This window comes from Coturnix japonica, unplaced genomic scaffold (assembly GCF_054131305.1).
Source record: "Coturnix japonica strain WE unplaced genomic scaffold, WE-NBRP24 Scf048, whole genome shotgun sequence".
Classification (NCBI taxonomy): Eukaryota; Metazoa; Chordata; class Aves; order Galliformes; family Phasianidae; genus Coturnix; species Coturnix japonica.
In genome coordinates, this window is record NW_028188951.1 from 2,181,417 (window position 1) to 2,195,401 (window position 13,985).

Genomic DNA, 13,985 nt, shown 5'->3' on the forward strand with positions numbered 1-13,985 from the left:
GCAGAGGGGTTTTTGTCAGAGAGAAACAATCCTAAGTGAAATCTTTCAGCCTGTAATGCAGTGTTTCTTTAGGTGGCCAGGCTGACGGGTGGTGTGCTGTGATGGTCACCATGTTGAGAGGCTGACACATCTGGCCTCTCCATCTTAGCATTCCCCATGAGCTGTTCCACGCCAGAGCTCAGATCGAAGCCCAGCTGAGTGTTAATGGTGACAAGCTCACACTGAGGGCAGAGTTCCCCCTATTTTGATGCTTCAGAACCCAGCAGCAACAAGACTGCTTTTACAGATGAGCAGATCCTCTCAGCTTGTCCTTGACAGCTGCAGATAACAGGAAGATGAGGGCTTAATTACTTTGTAATTAAGCTCACGTTACCATCTTACGTCTGTTCAGCATCTAACACAAAATGAGCTCCTGATTTTTGGTCTTGTTTGCAGTGGTCGTTCATTAGGAGGCAGCAGCATGGGGGGACACAGATGGGTGAGGATGGGGATGGGGTCCTGCGTCTGGATAGAGGCCAAGGAACAGCTGAGCTTTGTGTGCTAAGGTCTCCTTTCCTCACTGGGAGATACGCAGGGAGCAATTTCCATCTTGGAGATGCTACAGAGCAGCAGTTGGTTGCTCCTGCAGCACAGAGCTCAGGCTCAGGCTGTCACTGTGCTGTTCCAGCTCCATCTGTGCCCACTGCCATGGCACACTGAGTGCCAGCAGGTCCTTCATGAAGCAGTTCAGTCTTTGGAAGTCTGCAGTTCCTCCTGGCTTGGGCTGCCTGCATTCCCATCCATGGAAACGGTTGGTTTGGTAATTTGGGACCATTGCTGCATGTGATGGTGTGTGTGCAGAGCACCCTCCCAGTCAGCTGCAGGGAATCTGGGACAGCCATTAGAGGAGCAGGGCGAAGAATAGTGCTGGGTCAGGGCTGCCGTTGTCTGGGGTTTGCCTTCAGCTTTAAATCTAAAGACATCACAGGATGGAAAGCCAGCTCCTGGCAATGCCATTGCTCTGGTCATGTTCAGATCAACATGAAGGCAATGAACATCCCTGCTGCAGCTTTGCAGCTTCAGCACTGCCTCCATCGCAGGGTTTTGTGTCCCCTCACCAGTTTCACTCTGACTGTTGGGCTGGGATGAATCAAAACTCATAGCAGAACTGAGACGGCAGCGCTGTGCTGTACTGTGGGATGGGGACAGCTCTGATCTGTGCCCCTGGAGACCACATGCACATTGGACCCCATCTGCACCCAAAAATGGGGCCCTCATCTGCTGGGCTGCAGCATGGGAGGCATCACAACATCCCTCCCTTTCAAGGCAGACTTCAGGTGAGTGCATTGCAAAACCTCCTCCTGAGGCCAAACCCAGGGGAAATGGACTGATAGCATCACCTGGAATCAACCTGTAACGTTTTTCCTTGTGACTGCCGGGCTCGTCACATGGAAAACAACCCTTTCTCTTTTTTCTCCATTGTAAAACAATCCCAAATGCTCAGTGCATGTTTGCCATGTGCTCATCCATCCCATGTGCACGGTGACGTTCCTCATCCTTCTGTTAGTACAGATGCTGCAAAGGCAATAACCCTGAAATGTCACAGCTGCAGATTGGTAGCGCACAGATAAGATGGGGTGCTTCAAGACGGTATCACTCCATACTTAAATATTAGCTGGAAGACAGCAAAATCTGCAGGAAGAGAACAACGCATCACACCGCACCTGTATGCTCTGTATTGCTGCTTCACCTGAGGAGCATTGAATGCCCCGAGATGGGCAAATGAATGGAATGTCATTGGGAAGGTTGGGGAAGTGGGCAGGCAGCTCATGGCAGTGAAGTGCACAGACAGGGAAATGCTGAGTGCTACACTGGGATTTTCAGTGCTGCCCCTCAAGGCAGTGCCACCTCCTTCATGTCAATGCCACCCCAGTGGGGTACCCCCCTCCTGCCAGGCACAGCCCAGCTGCCCTTCACTGTGGACGTGTTATCTGGCTTTTTGAACCACCTTTCTCTCCTTGTTCATTGATCAGACCATTCCAATCCCATCACAGGGCTGCTAATGACTGCGCTGCACCAGCAGTGCTTTAACCTCCATGTTTTCTCCCAGCATTCGCTGTCAGCTTTACAAAGTGCCACTTAAAATACATGTGGTCCATTATTTGAATCTCCATTGCATCTCCTACACTGAACCATGCGTGTGATGCTCAGCAGAGCACTGGGACACACCCAGGGCAGCCTGACCCCCCCCAGCAATGCAATCAGTCCCCCCGGTCTCCATTGCCATCTGCTCTGCCCTCTGCACAGACACAGCCCATGGGTGGGCAATGGGCTCGGTGAGGTTGCATTAAAACCATCCTCATTCCACATGTGAGTATTCTGGGTTTTGCTTTAGGAATGGGGAAGATGCTGGGAGAGCAGTGGACGGGATGGGTGAGAGACATCAGCAGCCCCTGGGAGGTCTTTGGGGCAGCAGATCACAGCCGGCTTCTCAGGCTGACGTTGGATGTTTCCCTCATTTCATGGTAAGTCGGAGGGTTGTTTATTATTTTTTTTAGAGCTTTTTATTATTCAGCTGTTGCAATCACAGCAAACGCATCATTTCACAGCCCTACATGGAAATCCAAAGCCAAGCAACTATTTTTAGAGTGCTAAGTGCCTCCCCTCGACGTATTAACTTTGGAAGAGTAAATACTAAAGGCACTCTTGTCACATCTGAGGCAGTTACGCAGCAGCACGGCAGTGGCTGTAATGGGGAAAGAAAGCGACGCTGTGCCACCAGCACTTCATTAAACACAATGAAGGAGACCCTACTGCGATCCTTCCAGGGGAAGCTGAGGGCAAATTCATTCACTTCCACATCCATCGCTGTAGATTTATGGGGACACCTCCACCTCATTGATGTTTTAGAGTCATTGAAGCATTTGGGTTGGAAAGAGCTTGCAGATCCTCCCTCCAACCCCATCCCTCCACCATAACCACATCTCCATGGGTTGGGAGCACCTCTGAGCACTGATGCCCAAGTGCAAACCCTCTGGGCATAGACAGCCACACAACCCAGTGGTACAGAGCACACCGATATGCACGCACACGTAAAACACTGCTTTATTGACTGCATTTGCCAACACACTGAGGAATGCAAAGGTTCTGTTGTTTTGTTTTGTTTTGTTTCTCTCATAAGCAATGGGCCATGGTCCCAACGTGTATTAAAGCATACACTGTACCTAAACAGGATGAAAGTAATGGCGGACAGAGCTATTCCAAGGCAACACAAAGAGCATGCAGAATACAGTCTCACACAGAACGAGTCTGATAACGTTATATTGCTTTAAGGATTAACTAACATGGAAAATGTACAAAAAGGAGAAATAGGTTTTTGCATTAATGAAAAATACATTTTTTTCTTCTCTACAAAGGAATTTCTAATACAAGAAAATAAATATTGCAACATAAGCCAAAAATAATTTAAAATTGCTCTTTTCAATATATTTTCAATATTTCTCTTTTATATTAACAAATGGCACATCACGTTCTTTGAAACAAAGAAAACAGAAGGGTTTTTCCTCCTCCTGCGACATTCATATCGTTTCCTGTGACTGACGTGGGGTGGGTCTGGGCTGTGTGCGCGGATGGAGCAAACGGGGAGACCCGGCGGAACAAAACTGTGCTGTCCCTGGTGAGAGGGGAGGAGGATGAGCGGGGCTGGGGGAGCGGAGCTGGGAGCAGGGGCTGTCCCAGTGCTGCGCTGCTGCCGGGGCTGCTGGATGGGGCTGCCCCGCTGCCGAGGCGATGGGCGCTCTTACAGTGCAAAACTGCAGTTTATACATCTGAAAAGACAATATATATATATTTGTTTTTCCTCTAGCAAAATAAACCACTTAGATTCTCTTTCTCTTCGTCTCAAAATACATTTTACAGCATCATAACAAAAAAAAAAAACAAAAACAAAAAAACAAAAAAAAGAAAAAAGAAAAAAGAAAACCAAAGAAAAAGTAATATGGCCCTTGTGCATCGCTCTCATCACGCAGCCCCCGGCTCCTCCCGACCTGGTGCCAAACCACGCGCAGGGTTCCGCAGGGTCCCCCCGTTTGCTTTCCTGTACTGAGAAGACGAGGAGTGCAGAAGCCGATGAGTGGAGCTGTGGACAGTGAGAAGTTGTGGATTGCTTTTGTTTAACCATAACTGAGTGAAGCACACGGAAGCAAGATTCATTAAAAGGCAGCATATTGATTATTGGTATGACTCTTATACTAGGATACTGGAGCTAAAGCTAGCAAGCCTGATAAGATAAACTAAGTCCTATTTACTGTATTTAACATTATCTGAACATACCGAGCCTTAATTAATGAGCAGATTTCCATTCCCAGCCTCGATGGATGGATTTCTAAGGGAGGTGGTTCCCGTTTGGCCGATCCATGGTTCTGTTCCCCGCAGTGCAGCTGTGCTCTGGGTGCTCCATCCCAGCCAAGGGGGCACCTGGGGCCGCGGGCTGCCTGGGGTCAGCCGGGCTGCAATCTGACTGCTAATAAGGACTCTCTGAAGGCCGATAAAAGCTGATCTACTCTAAAACACCGGGACAGTCGGTTAAAGGAGTCTCAGAGTATCAGAAGAAAGCTCACAGTGAAATGAGCAAAAAGCACTGGAAATCAAAAGGGAGGGGCGCGGGCTCAGCACCCCTTCAGCAAGCTTGGAACCTAACGCCGCAGCAGTGTGCATGAGTGTGTCGTTAGTCCTCGGGTGCTAAACAACTCCAACTGTTCCTAGTGAGAAGTTTCCGGTTTCTGGCTGTGCTGCTTGACTTGTCAACGTAATTCTTTGGCATCCACAAGGAAAGATTTGACTGCTCTGTTGGACAACCGTAGGGTTTCCTGTTAGAAGTGATGGGTTTTAACCAGTTTGCAGAAGTGTCCCAGGTTATTTTGTTTCTTTCTTTTTTTTTTCTTTTTTAAACATTTTTTTTTTAAATTATTCTTAAAAAAACAACAACAAAAGTTTCAGTGAATTCCTTTTTTTTTTTTTTTTTTTTTTGTCTTTTTGTTCCCTGAGCTCACACTGGGGTCACTCCAATAAAACAACGTAACGCGACTTCACTGTGACCTTTGAAGCCAAAACTGAAGTAATGGTGCAATTAAGTGCAAACACGGAAATTCGCCTGCCTCGTCGGTAACGTGGGCTTTGAACAACATTTAAGGCTTATTGGGGGACGTTTTATGCATTACATTATTGTCATGGTTGATAACGTCAGCTTCTGTGAATCACCCTCCACACAAGGAGTCAACAGCTCATAACCATGATTTAAGGAATTAAAAGAAAAACAACAACAAAAAAGGATCAAGGATGGGGAGGAATAAATTCACCGTTTCCAATGTAGCGTTGCATTGGAAAATCAGAGGGCAGAGTGTGCTCCTTATCCCCCCAGTGCAGTGCCTGGGGCTGAGCACACTGCTGTGCAGGGGGGCTCAGCTGGGTGTGGGGCTGCCCATTCCCCCATTGCTCCTAAAGGGTTTTTCCCTCCCTGTCCTTCCCTATGCCTCCATCCCAGCTTGCTGGGTGCTAACCCATGAACCTGAGCAAACTGCTTCTGAGGGCCGCAGCCGAGGTGCCGCCTTGGGGACAGGGATAACCCAGGATGGTTTCTGATCAGAAGGGAAAAAAGCAATGATGGAGGTTCTTCTACAAACACGAACACAAAGTGGCTCTCTCCCGCCCCAAGCGCTCCCCCCCACCAAACTCGTTGTGCTTTTGTCGTTATTTATTTTAGCATCATGTACTTTCCTCCCTTGTCAATGCACGCGCCCATGGCTGGCTTCCCTGCTCAGCTCCCGGCCCCTGCCCTTACCCCGATACAGCCCAAGGAGGGAGATCTGCCCCTCTGGAATAATGCCCATTGCGCAGCCAGCCCTGCAGGGAGCAGGCCGGCCGGAGGGGACAACTACTGTCACGGCAATCTACGTCGGTGAAGCTGAAGCTGTATCTCAGGCAAAAAGAGAAGAGAAAGACAACGGTGCCGAATTTCCAACTATATATACAGATTAAAAATCCCCCTCTCGCTGTGATACTAGGCAGAAATCGGACATGGCAGTTGTGATGGGAGGAGTGGGGTGGCCACGTGCCGTTAGGAAGCCAGGATGCTCATCCGCACAATCTCCTCTCCGCCCGGCTCCAACTGGCCCCGCTGCGCCCGGCCGCCCCGCTGCTCCCCGTCCGAGTCGCTCATCTCAGCGTCAGAGAAGTATCCGTCCGTCTCGGCCTCAAAGCGGTGCAGGTTGGGCCCTCCGGGGCCGTCGGTCTTGGGAGGCTGCGAGCGCCGAGTCCCTCGGCTCTCCTTTGGTAATTTGAACCTCACGATGGTTTTGGGGCTACCTACAGGATCAGGCACTTGAGCCGTGGGGTTGGGCTCGGGCCGAGTGCCGTTGGCCGCCACCACCGCCTCCTCTCCAGCACAGCTCCTCGGGGCCGGCGGGTCGCTGCCTTTGGGGCCAGGCCCCTTCCTTGCCACCCTTTTTGCCTCACCCGATCCCCTGCGGTCCGTGGGCCTCGCCGCCCCTTTCTCTGACCTGCTGGGCCGCGATTCCTGGGCACAGGGCTTGGCAGCATCGTCTGACAGGTCGCTGGTGTGGTTAGTCCACTGCTCCGAGCCCTCCTGCTGGCTCCTGAAGACAGCATTCAGGCTGCTCCGGGACAGCTTTTTCTTAGTGTTCGTTCTCGTTTTGCTTTTCACTTTCTTGGCAGCCTCGCTCTGTTTGAAGGGGGACCTCAGGGAGTGGTCCATCATGAAGCTGAGCAGCGTCTCCTCGTCCTGGAGCAGCTCCTCGGACAGGCCGGGCGTGCTGTCCTCGTGGTGTGCGTTGTTCAGGGACCACTCGCTCATGGCCATGTTCTCGGCCGTGATCTGCACCGACTGCGCCAGCCAGCTGTTGAAGAAGGTCCCGTCGATGGGGAAGGAAGTCGACAAGCCTGGGAAAACAAAAGTGGAGGACTGGCTCAGGAACCAGAAGCAGCTCTTCCCGTTGACTGAGAACACACAGTGCTCAGCAAAACTCCCTGACACGGGATAAACTCAGAACGGCAAAGCGCAGTGTGCCATGTGGGGAGCCAGAAGGGGGGGTTTGCTGTAGCAATGAATGGTGAATTGGGGTCACACCACATACAGATCCGAGCAGAGGATCTTCCTGCAGCACTGAAACACAGCCTGGGCCCACAGTACAGTGTAGGGGCAGCAGGACAAGGAGGGCTCAGCATTCCCTCCCAAGGAGCTGCTGCACAGTCCTGCCCAGGGAACGTGTCCTGCCTGACCCCCCCCCAGCTGCTGCTGCACTGCCCACAGCACTGCACTAACACAGCTCCCAGCACACTCCTGAACAGGCAGTGAACCCTAATGCAGTATGCCTTGGGTGAGATGGGAGGAGGGTCGGGGAGCTCTCTCTGAGCACTTGGAAGCATGAGAATCAAAGAGCGGCAGCAGAGATGACAGGCTGGAATGGAAAAAGCTGAAAAGCATCCTAATAATTCTGTCTGAGAGCAAGAGTGAGCATGATGGGCTGGGACGTGCTGAAGCAGCAGACCGAGAAGCAATGCTAAAGGCACACAACCAACTTCAATCCCTACAACAGAAACCCATCAGTCCGACATCACAGCTTCCTTCAGGGCTGGGGGAAAAGATGAGATCTGACTTTTGCTGTGGGTGCTCGCCTGTCAAAGGAGCAGTGCAGAGATGGAGCAGTGGTGCTGACTCACAGCATGGCAAACACATCCCCTCCACAGTGGTGCATGACCCAGTGCTGCCTTTCTGCCATCACAGCAGCCCCGAGCAATGCCTCAAGCTCTTTGTAAAATCCAGCACACTGCAAGACCCTGGTGAAGCTTTAAGACCTCGCTCCTCTTCTCTGCTGCCTGGTTTTCCAGACTGACTGAAGGGCAGTTTCTTTCCACAACCCTGTAGGACCCATTCAATAGGACAGAGTTTGCCCTGAAAACTCCCCCTGCTCTGCTGGTGGGGTTGAAGCTGATGAAGCAGAGCAGGATGTGGGATAAGCATCCGCTGGAACAGCCTTGATGGTGCTGAAGGTACATGCAAGCAAAATGGCACAGAAGATGTACAGGATCCGCCCTGCTTTGAAGTGGGTAAGTCTGATTTTATCACTGGGTGCAATTGCAGTTTTTCTTGCATGCTGTGCAACCCCAAGGCTGTTTAATAGCCTGGACCCAGCAGGGTGAGGTCTCTGCTGCAGCACTGTGGCCATGGCATGCTGGGGCTGATCCCACATGGGATGGGCTGGGGGCTGCACCGCACTCCTCAACGCTGCTCCCCAAAAGCAGGAGCCTCCAGAGAGCTGCCAGCCCACCAGAAGCTCTGTGCCCATAAAATCAGACTTACCCAGTTGTCCCAACACAGTTTCGTTGACTGATTTCCTTTTTTCTTTCTTCTCAGGGCTATTTTTTCTACCATCTCTTCCTTTCCTTCTTGGATCACTTTTCTTACCCTTTGTCTTCTTCCCAGTTTGTTCTGGCATTTTTTAGAGAAAAAGGAAAACTCTGTGTGAGACAAGGCACCAGGGTGAGCCAGCTCCACAGGGCACACCCTGCAGGGACGAAGGCTGTGCCACTTCTTGGCCAAAAGTAGGCTCACGTCTCTATAGGTAAAGGAAACGTGAATCCTGTAGGCTACATAAAAGAGGTTTGGGCTGTGGCACGGCCACAAGAGCAGAGCCACCAAAGGCAGAGAACTTGCTAGAAATTGTGCAGCCACCAAGGCACCCTCCTGGAATGGGGTTCTGGGGACTGCAGGGAGAAGCAGAGGGGACACCCCCCAAACTCTGCTCTGGAAACGTCACAGAGACCAGGAACAAGCCCAAAGCCTGCTGTAAAACCCACTGGGAGATGAGAAATAACCTCAAACTCCATTCAGAAACCCTCCAGAAGAACAGCAATGCACCCAGACCATTCCAAAGCCCTCCAGGAGACCAGAGACCCTCCAAACCTGCTGGCACATCGTAGAAACTGCCTGTGCACACCCCAGGCGGGCTGTGGACACAGCTGCAGAAGGAACTGAGCTGCAAAGTGCATAGCATTGGCAGTGTTTTTCAGCAGACCTTGGTGTGATTTTACCTTTCAGCTGTGGTAACTGTTTAAACTCATTACAGACAGTGGTGGAAAAAAACAAAGCTATAAAACCGGTGTATCGAACATGGCTAAACAGAGGAGGAAAGATGAGCAACGTCACCTATGGAAAGGCAGGAATGTAACTGCAAGCTATGCAGCTGTTCAGCTAAAAATCAATGTTTCCTAAATGGTTTCGAATTTCTACTGGATTTATTCCTCTTGGGTAAACAGGACAAACACATACCCCATAAAAGTACAACGTGTATTGCCAAGTGCAATACTCCAAAGGTTTTTAGTTACTCTCTCAGGCCCAGAGAAGTCTGTGCTAAAGCATCCAGTTTGATTTTTGAAGGGGGAAGGACATTGCTCTTACACCAGCATCTGGGCAGCTGATGGAGGTGAGCTGATGGAGGTTGTCAGCCCGACCAGCAGCTCAGACCTGCAAAAGCCATGCAGCTACCAAAGCAACAATGTTAAGAACTGGAAACTGTTGCTGATGCAAGTACATCAGATTTACTGTGTTGGATGGGGGCAGCACAGAGAAGGGCTCCTCTTCTTCCAGCTGGGCTGGAAACATATCGGGCAAGCAGAGGAGGGCATCTGCACAGCACCTGCATGCACAGGGGAGTTAACAGTCCCAGAGCTGCCAGAACCCCGCACAAGCACAGGGCTCACCACAAGAAAGAAAAGCAAAACAGGTATTTGTTGCATTCCTGCCAAATAACAGGAGAAACAGACACATTTTTCACTTTGCTTGCAAAATAAAAACATAACTTTGTTTGGACAGCACAACGGATCTAAAGAAAAACGTGAACGTTACTTTGTGAAGAGGGACCTGTCAAAATAGCAGCCATGTTTCAAAGCCAGGCAGAGCTTTCTTTCTGCTTCATGCAATAAAAATAAGGGAGAGAGAGATGGGCTCATCTTACATGGGCAGTTCTCACTGATTTTATTAAAAACCTCCTGCTGAAATCACCATTTATCAGTGAGAAAAATAAACCCCTCAAGAATGGCGCTTCATAGAGGAGCCATTCCAAAACTAACCTGAGCTTAAACCATCTCTGGGATAACCCCAACAGACTTTGGTTACAGCTATAATGAAAGCAGATAAAAACCAGCTTTGTCCATGCAAAACAGTGCAGATTTTCTTCTTTCTCTGAGGAACTGCAGGCGTGCAGAGCAATCCAGTCAGGAGCAGCACTGAGGATTGCTACAGGGACCATTCCCCATTGACTGCAACTCACTCAGCCACTAAATCACTTTCCAACCACTAACGATGCAGAACACAGCAGCATGGTATCCATAGGTTTGGTCCTGTGAGCTGCTGAGGACCTTTAGCTCTAAGGCACCTGAAGCGAGGAGAGCCAGCAAAACACATGGGTGCTGACAGAATCGTGTAGGATGAGGGCACTGAGGATGGGAGCAGCGTGTAGGGTTGAAGGAAGGATGGCCTGAGGGATGGGATGTGCTACCCCACAGCGGGGAGCTGTGCTGTCAACAGAAAATAAAACACCAAAGTGCTCTTTGACTCATGGAAAGAGCACCACGGAGGCCACCCAGCAGATGAACAGCAGCTTGGCTCAGACAAGCATATGAGCACAAAGCTCATAGGCAAATGCAAAGTGTTTGGGGCTACATAGGAATAGCACTTGCATCAAGACGCAATTACAAAGCCTGCATACCTATCTGCTGTATCAATCACCCCACAACTACAGTCCTCCAGGCAGGCCAAACACTCACAGGTGCTCCAGTTCCCCCCAGTGCACACCTAATGCCACTGGGAGCTCTCACCCCACGCTCTGGTGCTCCAGTTCCATATGGTCCTATGCTAGAAGGCGAGTTCCCACCCTGCCAAAAGCCTTCCTGGAAAAGGACCAAGCTGAAGAAATGGGTTCAGCCAGCTTCCCCAAAGAGCCGACGTGACAGCAGGCTGTGCTCCTGAAACAGCCCTTACAGTGAAACCTGCTAACCAGGGGAGCAGCAACCTGCCCCTGCCATCAGCCCACATCCCCATTGCACACCCTGGGCCCTGTGCTGCCCAGCCCCAGCCATGCAGGGCAATCTGCACAGGATCCAAGCCCCACACGTCTCAACACACACACACACGTCTCAGCCTCCAAAACTTCAGTCAAAGGAAACCTTTGTAAAGGAAAGCTCAGCCCAGACAGTTCCTGAAGAAACCCCAAACATGTGATGGCTTCAAATGCAACTCCAAAGCCACAAACACAACAAGAGTCGGATGCGTTTGCCAAAGCTCCAGATGCTGCTTCTGGAAAAAGTGTTCTGCAGCCACAGAGCCTGGTCCTGTGCTGCCACTGGAAGAAAGAAGGAGGGATGCAGGGCTGTGGGTTTGGGCAATGCTTGTTTAAAAGAGGAAAAAAAAAGACAGAAGGAAAACAACTTTATTTCAGCTCCTTAACAAAGAGGTGCCAGAGGTTTTGCAGGAAGTACGTGTGTCATTCCCACTAGCCAGTATAACGGAGCAGGAAGAACTACAGGCCACAGAGCTGAAGGAAGTAGAAGTCATCCCATCCACAGCTTCACTTCTGACACAACCAGAGGGAACCAAACAGACCCCAGAGCTGCTTCACAGGGCCAGGCAGTGCTGAGGAGCACAGCCCCGTGCTCAGGACTTGCTTTCAAAGCGAGGAATGGAATCAAGTGCTACTGCAGTAGCACCTTCACGTGAACCCTGGGATTCTGTTTTAGCACCAGCACCTAACAGTGGTCATCTGAGTGAGGATCAGGAGAGATGTGTGACAGCAAGGACTGCTGGCACCTCGGTCCTCCATGGTAAGGCATCACTGCACACTTCAGAACAAAGCTGTCAATGTTTGATGAGTCAACATAGGAACTGAGCTGGAAGCAGCCAGCAGGGCAGGGGAGGCTCTGCCTTCCTCTGCTGGGGTACTAAGGTTCAGAGGGCACTGAGCAGATCCTGCAAGTGGTACTGACCTGGGTAAAGATCTTTCTCAATGAGTATCATCTGCAGGTGGAAGATCTGCTCCTGGAGTTTGCAAATGGTGTGTTTCATTTTCTCCCGCCTCGTCACCATGTAACAGAGATTTCTAACCTAAAGAAACACAAGAAACAGTGTCTGGTTTAGCAGGGCTGGAAATGAGTCCCCAAGCTGCATCACTGTTTTGCTTCCTGGGGACAGCTCTGTGCCTGGCTGTCCATCCTCTCATCCTCACCCAGGCTGAACACAAACACCCAGCTTAGTCTGTAACCTCTCCTTCACAGGCAGAACTCACAAGCAGGATTCACACTTCTGCACCCATACTTTCTAACACAGCTCTTGGGCAGGAAAACGTGGCCAGGGCACTGCCCTGAGCAGTCAGGGTTAACCTGCAGCGCATCCTTCAATCTGTTCTGCTGAAGAACATTAATGCATAAAGAGAGCAATACTCACCAAAAGGGAACAGAGCTAAGAGAACCCCAGGTACCTTACCAGAAACCACGCAGCAACAGTGTGGATGCGCAAACTGTTGTAATCTCCCATTAATTGCTCACAGGCCTAATGATGCAGTTAATGTTTCTAAAGCATTATGTAGGTCTCAGAGGTTGGGACGCCATGGGAGCAGTACTGTAATGCAGCTGGGGGCTGGGGCATCCCCTCCTATCATGGAGCACTTCACACTCGACACAGGGACTCGCATCAGAAGTTGTGGGGCTATTGGAGAACTATTTCCACTCTTATCCATCAGTTCTCCTTTTGCATCCAGCATGGAGGTGAGCAAGGAGGGCAGAGCCAGGCCCCAGCTGTGCTGCCTGCATGAGCCATGCAGAACTGCCCACTGCCCTGCAGTGGGTGCTGACGGTGTACAAACAGAGCAGAACACACAGCTGACATCAGACTGCGCCAGTAGCCACGTGCAGATGTGGCTGTCCTGACCCACAGCTGGCCAGCACCTTCCCCTCCACACACTGATTCGTGTTTGCCCCACAGGTACCTGCAGTCTCACTTCGTTTTGTACTACAGCTCACGACATTTTACTGAGAGGGAAGCTCTAAGTGCAAGCCACTGAGGACAAGAAATAAGCTTTTCCCTAACGCTTCCTTCCCCATCCCCAGCCCCCCAGGACAAGCTCCCACCAGCAGCACATCCATCATGGGGCAAGATGCATCCCCCATTTCCTGCAGCTCTCATGCAAACCAATGGTATCACAGCTGCTTCTCATGGGCATGCAGCTGCAGACAGCTCCATTGCCAGCCTGGTGTCACGGCTCAGTGCCACTGTGTGCAGCATGACTGGGGCAGCCCAGCTCTGTCACCATGGCTGCAGCCATGCAGTGGTTCCCCAGGACATGACTGGTTTTGGTGGGGTTAGCCAAGCTGTGAACCCACACATGGGCACAGTGAGCAGCCTGGGGCCTCACTGCCACCTGGGGACAGTCTGGGAACACTCAGGTGTACAGGACAGAAAGGCTTTTTTCCCCCTCCATCTCCTAGCTGTAAATATACAGCACACTGCTCGCTGCTTCATATTTTACTACATTCTCTTTTTTTTTTTGTTCTGGATGGAAGAAAACATCAAACTGAAATTTCTTTATGAGGAAAACAACTGCCTCTGGCAAGCAATATATCAAAGTGTTTGGCAATATCTCCTCTCTGCAATTTTATACTCCTGGAAGAAAGCATCACTTGCACTCTGCTTAGAGAGACTGCTGGTATTTACACACACTTAGACAGTAAGACAGCACCCGCACTGCTTCCCCAGCCAAGCTGAGATGCTGGGATGAAAGCCTGGGAACCATACAGCTTTTTGTTACAACTAATTTAAACAGCCAGCTCTTGGTAAAGGCTTTAAACAAAAAGGGCCAAGAAGAAAAGGAGGAAAAGCGGGGAGGACCACATCAGGATATCCAGGAAATGGGACTGACATATTTGCAGAGCTAAACCTC

General features: G+C 50.6%; 1 protein-coding gene across 11 annotated transcripts in view; it reads right to left on the reverse strand.

Annotated features, from left to right (window-relative positions):
• Positions 1–3,060: 3,060 nt before the first annotated feature.
• JADE2 (jade family PHD finger 2) overlaps positions 3,061–13,985 on the reverse strand; it is a 56,850-nt gene continuing 45,925 nt past the window's right edge. For 7 of the 11 annotated variants that reach the window (XM_085532196.1, XM_015875775.3, XM_015875774.3 and 4 more), the window contains 3 exons: positions 12,037–12,154; positions 8,357–8,485; positions 3,061–6,936 (listed from right to left, as the gene is read on the reverse strand). In XM_085532196.1, the coding sequence (XP_085388322.1) occupies positions 6,095–6,936; positions 8,357–8,485; positions 12,037–12,154 (1,089 nt within the window). In that variant the 3' untranslated portion in view covers positions 3,061–6,094. Of the gene's footprint in view, positions 6,937–8,356; positions 8,486–11,465; positions 11,906–12,036; positions 12,155–13,985 lie in introns of those variants that run through there. The other 4 variants (XM_085532201.1, XM_015875778.3, XM_085532197.1 and 1 more) reach the window with 3 other exon arrangements.